This window comes from Marmota marmota, unplaced genomic scaffold (assembly GCF_001458135.2).
Source record: "Marmota marmota marmota unplaced genomic scaffold, marMar, whole genome shotgun sequence".
NCBI classification, from domain to species: domain Eukaryota; kingdom Metazoa; phylum Chordata; class Mammalia; order Rodentia; family Sciuridae; genus Marmota; species Marmota marmota.
This window is the reverse complement of record NW_026000207.1, coordinates 2,159,091-2,165,102: the sequence shown is the minus strand read 5'-3', so window position 1 is coordinate 2,165,102 and position 6,012 is coordinate 2,159,091. Positions and strand designations below refer to the sequence as shown.

The window sequence follows — 6,012 nt, the reverse complement described above, 5'->3', positions numbered from 1 at the left end:
GCCCCTGGCGGGTGGGCGGGTGTGGGCGGTGCGCCAGCGCCTCCTGGGAGTTGCGGGCGGCCTTCACCTGCCCGCTCCTCCGCAGAGTCCGGTCTTCTCCTTCTCGCCGGAGCCTGGGGCTGGAGATGAGGCCCGCGGCGGGGGCTCTCCAACTTCCAAAACGCAGACGCTGCCTTCCCGGGGCCCCAGAGGCGGAGGCGCCGGGGAGCAGCCCCCGCCCCCCAGTGCCCGCTCCACGCCCCTTCCCGGGCCCCCAGGCTCCCCGCGCTCTTCTGGGGGTACCCCCTTGCACTCACCCCTGCACACACCCCGGGCCAGCCCCACCGGGACCCCGGGGACGACGCCGCCTCCCAGCCCGGGCGGTGGCGTTGGGGGAGCAGCCTGGAGGAGTCGTCTCAATTCCATCCGCAACAGCTTCCTGGGCTCCCCTCGCTTCCACCGGCGCAAGATGCAGGGTACGGGTCTCCTCCGGGACGCTAGGGCTGGGGGCGCCGCCTGCTGAGCCCCAAAGTGGGGAAGGCGGGAGGGCTGAACAGCTGGTCCCCAGGGATCTCCCGGAAGAAGGCTGGCCTCGCAGGTTCTGGGAGCCGGTGAAGGGGATTCTGAGCTGAGGTGCAGGTGTTGAGAGGGGAGGCCAGCTTCCAGCCTTGGAGGAGGAGCTCACCTGAAGGACATGCCCATCTTGCTCTAGCTCCCTTCCCATTAGTCCACGGCTGGCGGGCTGGCGAGCAGTCCCAGGTGCCACGGTGGCCTTATCTGTGAATTCTCCCTCCTAGGCCGCTTGGGTGTGGGGTTTAGCTGTGGGAGACTGATGCGAATCCACTCCAGTCTGGAACCCCCTGGGAGGAGGTGGCTGCTGGCCATCAGGGTAATGGATGGACAGGTGTTGACCACGTTCCCTCCTTTTCCCTGTCCAGTCCCCACCGCTGAGGAGATGTCCAGCCTGACCCCAGAGTCCTCTCCAGAGTGAGTGAGACTGGGAAGGGGAGAGTGGGGGTGCTCCACAGTGAGTGGGGTGGGTAGGGAAGCATGGGGACTTCATTCCCCTGTGCCCTGCTCCTGCTGTCCCCCATGCAGGCTGGCAAAACGCTCCTGGTTCGGGAACTTCATCTCCTTGGACAAAGAAGAACAGATATTCCTCGTGCTGAAGGACAAACCTCTCAGCAGCATCAAAGCGGACATTGTCCACGCCTTCCTGTCGGTGAGGGCTGCATCCAGCCTGGCCTCTCAGAGCCACAGAGCCTGGTGACCATCCCAGACTGCCCTGACTTCTGGGGCTCACAGGGTTCTTTTTCAGTCGGGTTTGCTCAGTGTGGGGCAGGGAGGCAGGAAAGGGTTCTTGTGCCCAGAGACCTGTAGGTTCAAACCCAGATGACAGTTTTCCAGTCAGCCAGGGAGTTTTGCCATCCCCCTGCCACCAGGCCTGAGATGGCAGGAGGAACTACTTTTCCCAACAGGCTTTGGGGCTGTCTCCTGCCAGAGTGCAGGTCTCTGCTCAGGGTACTGATGGTGTTTGGAGTCTCGGGGGCAGTGGCTATCAGTAGTACTTGTGGAGGGAGGGAGCATGGGTCTCTCCTGGTCTTAGAGCCTGGGGCTGTGGCATAAATATCAGTCTTCATAAAGCTGGGATTCAGCTGATCAGCTGAATACCACAGTTACTCTAGGTTCTAGGGCAGAGGAAACCCCGGTGCCAGCAAGCAGTGGCGCCTCCCAAGGCCTTTCCTGCGGCTCTTCCCCTGGTGGCTCATGGGACTTGTTCTCCTGGAGCACAGACAGTTGTAGGGGGAGACACTCACTCCATCCTGGGTTGCCTTTCAGATCCCCAGCCTGAGTCACAGTGTGCTGTCCCAGACCAGCTTCAGGGCTGAGTACAAGGCCAGTGGCGGTCCCTCCGTCTTCCAGAAGCCCGTCCGCTTCCAGGTGGACATCAGCTCCTCTGAGGGTCCAGAGCCCTCCCCGCGCCGGGATGGCAGCAGTGGCGGTGGCATCTACTCCGTCACCTTCACTCTCATCTCCGGTGAGTCAGCAGGACTGCTCCCTGTGTGCCGTGTGTGTGTAAGACTTTTAGATAGGAGAGTGAGCCAGGAGGGCAGCCAGAGGGAGAGGGCGTCCCCGCGCTGAGCTCCTTCTCATACAGACCCCCACGTACTTCTCTTCCCTGGGGAGAGTTTGCAATGTAAATAATGAGTGCATCGTTGGATGGAAGTTCCCCAGCAGCCTCTGAGGTGTTAGCAGTCACCCATATTACAGAAGAGAAAACTGAGTCCTGGAGAGGTAAATGGACTTGACCACGCCACACCATAAGCTGGGCAGAGCTGGGGCTCAACCTTGGCCTCCTGACCTCATGGTCCACAGCAGAGCTCTTCCTACAACTTTAAGATCCTAGATGAGATGGAGACTAGGCATGCTGCCCTTAAAGATCAGTCCCGAAGCAGCGCAGACATCACAGCCAATGGCAGCAGTCTCCCTGCTGAGCCTGGCTGCAGCCATGGCCAATCAAGAATCGGTCAAGAGATGGAAACCACAGGAAGGCCTTGCTCCAGCTCGGCTTGTTCCTGATCCTCACTGTGGGAGCTTGGATAACAAGGGCCATCTCTGTTTGCTCTCCTCATCGCTGATCTTAACTGCACACCAGGAGAGAGAGAGAGCTCCAGAGGTTTCTAAAGCAGGCTGCAGGGGAACCCTGGGTGCCCCGACACTGGAAAGAATTAGAGCCCTTTTTTTTCCTCCCCCTAAGACTAATAGGCAGAACTTTCTTCATTTTAATTTTTTTTTCTCCCCCTCATTTTTCTCATGTGTCTGGCTCTTCAAGGCCTCAACTAGAAACAAATAAGCAACAGCATCTATTTAAATAGAAACCCACACCTGTTGTTATTTTAAGTTGAGGGTGTCTTAGTTTGAAAGGTTCTTTAAATAGCAAGGTAGAGACCCATTTGCAAACCTGGTTCTATGCTGTCCCCACAGAGTGGGGGAAGCTGAGGCTTAGAGGAGTCTTTGCTTGGTGGAGAGGCTGGGCTTTGCAGCCAGGAGGGCTTCCCTACCCTCCCAAGTCAGTGCTTCCTGTCGCCTGCCCCCAGGTCCCAGCCGACGATTCAAGCGCGTGGTGGAAACCATCCAGGCGCAGCTGCTGAGCACTCACGACCAGCCCTCTGTGCAGGCCCTGGCAGGTGAGTGGCAGGGCCCGTGGGTGGAGGCAGACAGGGCCTCAGGGTGAGGAAGCCAGCCCACCTGTTGGGCTTCTTGGCCCTGGATGTGCTGAGGCCTTGCCTTCTGAGCAGGTTCCCGCAGGCTGAGGCCAGAGAAGGGACCCCTGGCACCTGAATGCTGGCCTCCCGGAGTAGCCATGCAGCTGGGGGCAGTGGAACATCCTGGCACAGAGGTTCTGGACCTCTGCTCTGCAGGACGCGGCCCGTCATCCTGGTTTCCCTGGCACTGATGGGAGGTTCTGGGATGCAAGACTTTTAGTTGGAAACTTGGACAAATTGATGGTCTTGCAGGACTCAGATGTCACTGGCATTCGAGGATTCAGGCCTCAGCTGGCCCTGTTGCTAGGGCCTAGTGGTCTGTAGCAATCAGGGGGCGGAGCAGAGGCCAGGCCTCCCTCTGCAGGATTTGTTGCCAAAACGTCTTACTCCCTTGGAGCCGGGAAAAGAAAATACCATGGGTGACTCTGAAACAGCAGAAATGCATTGTCCCCAGTCTGGAGGCTGGAAGTCCAAGAGGAAGGCACTAACACACTCAGTGCCTGGCTGGCGTCCGTCCCTGGCTCGTAGATGGCGCACCCTTAGTCCTCACTTGAGGGAAGGAGCAGGGGAGCTCCCCAGGTCTCTCACAAGGGCACCAACCCCATTCACATAGTCTCCGCCCCCATGACCTGGTCACTTCCCAAAAGCCATTTCCCTATACCATCACTTTGGGGTTGGGACTTCAGCAGACGAATCTGGGGGACACACCGTTCACACAGGTGTGCCTACGTGGTACTGGTGAGGACGGGAGCTCCCGCTCAGGAGAGCAGGTCCCATTCCTGAGGCACTATGGCCTCTCCTGGACAGGGGTCCCACGAGACAGCAAGTGCAGGTGCCAGGCACACCATGGCCACCAGGGGACAGTCGCTTGCCCTGGGGAAGTCTGGCAGCAGGAGCCTCACAGATCTCTCTGCTCCTTCCCAGCCTCTGTCCCCTGCCCCATGAATGGAAATAGGCAAAGGAGACCCAGCAATGGGGCAGGAGCCATGGTGGCCTTGTCCCTGGAGAATGCTGGGTCCCAGGGTCAGGTCTTTGCTCTGGGACCTGAGACTCTTGATGGGGTGTCTTGCCTCTGGGTTAATAAGCACCGTTAACAAATGACATTTACTGAGCTGATATTGGGGTGACCAAGGGCCACCATGCCTCCTGAGGCTCTAGGTACAGCGTACGCTCGCCTTCTGCACCCCCTAGAGCCTGCCTATGCTACTGGGCCCATGGCCCCTTCCTGTGTATTCAGAGCCCATGACACTATGCTGACCCTGACATTAACTGGAAAAGTTCTTTTAAGGACTCATGTGGCCAAGTGGCATCTCCCCAGAGAATCCAAGATGATCTCACTACCTGAGGTGCTTCACCTTAATCCAGCTCACAGTCTCTTCTGCCCCATGGGGTAGCATAGTCACAGGTTCTGGCATTAGGATGTGGACATCTTTGGGGGGCAAGCCTTGAACAGCGCCCCGGGGAGGATATCTGGCAGCGTCTGCAGGCATTTTTAGTTCTCTCAATTTGGTGTCCTGTAGGCAGAGATCAGGGAAGCTGCCTCGCAGCACAGGGTTATCTAAGCCCTAAATGTCAATCATGCCACGCTGGTGCACACCAGCAATCCTTAGCTACTCTGGAGGCTAGGGTAGGAGGATCTCAAGTTCCAGGCCAGCCTGGGCAACTCAGCAAGACCTTTTGCAACTTAACAAAATCCTGTCTCAAAATAGAGAATTTTAAAAAAGGCTGGCAGTTGGGCATGGTGGTGCATGCCTGTAATCCCAGCAACTCGGGAGGCTGAGGCAGGAGGATCTCAAGTTTGAGGCTCGCTTCAGCACCTTATCAAGGCTCTAAACAATTTAGTAAGATGCTCTCAAAACAAAGGTGGGTGGGGTGGGCTGGAGACCAGCTCAGTGGTAAAGCACCCCTGTGTTCAGTCCCCTGCACCACACATTCACACACACAATGCCCCGTCAGCAATCCTGTTCTCCTTGTGGGTGCTGGGGGGACCAGAGGGAAAATTAGGCCCATTGGTCCCGTTGCCAAGGAAAGGTGGCCTCAGCAACCAGGGGTCCCAAGAGGGCCCACCTTTCTTGTAAAGAAAATAGGGTGCCCTGGAAGCAGAGCTTCATGGGTTTGCTATGGCAATGAGGTACCCCCCTTCCTGTCCCCAGCCATCAGCATGTATTAGAGGAACCTGGTCTCCATCAGGGACCTCAAATAATGTTTCAGTCCCCCATGGAAATGGCTAGACTACCACCCTCTCCACTGCAGTCCCCAGAGCAAGTAGCCTCCATCTGGGAAGGCCAAGTCCCACACAGGGTGGCATGAGTCAGGACGCCCAACCAGGAGGGCCTGGGACCCCCAAGCAACTTGCAGTGGCCCCCTGGCCCCATGCCCATGGAACTAGCCAGAGGTGAGGGTGACTTTGACCTGTGTTGCCCCAGCAGCTGCCCCTGAGAGTCACCTGAAGCTGAAGGGGCCCAGGCCTCACTGGGACTAACTGGGCCAGTTTCCAAAGCCACATGGGCTGCCGGGTGCTTCCCCACCTAGGAAAGCCAGGGTGCGTCCCCTTGGCAGCCACATCAGGAGCTTCAAGTCCCACAGATGGAGAATGTGACTCCGCCCCAGCAGGATCTTGGGGCTCCTGAGACTAGCTGTTGGGAACGTCAGCCCTGGTCCAGCAGCCCTGGAACCCCACAAAACCTCTTCCTCCCTCACAGACGAGAAGAATGGGGCCCAGACCCGGCCTGCCGGTGCCCCACCCCGAAGCCTGCAGCCCCCACCC

At 58.2% G+C, this 6,012-nt stretch overlaps 1 protein-coding gene across 1 annotated transcript in view; it reads left to right on the top strand.

Moving 5' to 3' along the window:
- The window catches only part of Brsk1 (BR serine/threonine kinase 1), a 25,960-nt gene that overhangs the window by 19,294 nt on the left and 654 nt on the right, over positions 1 to 6,012 (top strand). The window contains 6 exon segments of the mRNA XM_015505344.2: positions 86 to 455; positions 918 to 966; positions 1,078 to 1,201; positions 1,819 to 2,017; positions 3,078 to 3,167; positions 5,948 to 6,011. Of these exon segments, the coding sequence (XP_015360830.1) occupies positions 86 to 455; positions 918 to 966; positions 1,078 to 1,201; positions 1,819 to 2,017; positions 3,078 to 3,167; positions 5,948 to 6,011 (896 nt within the window).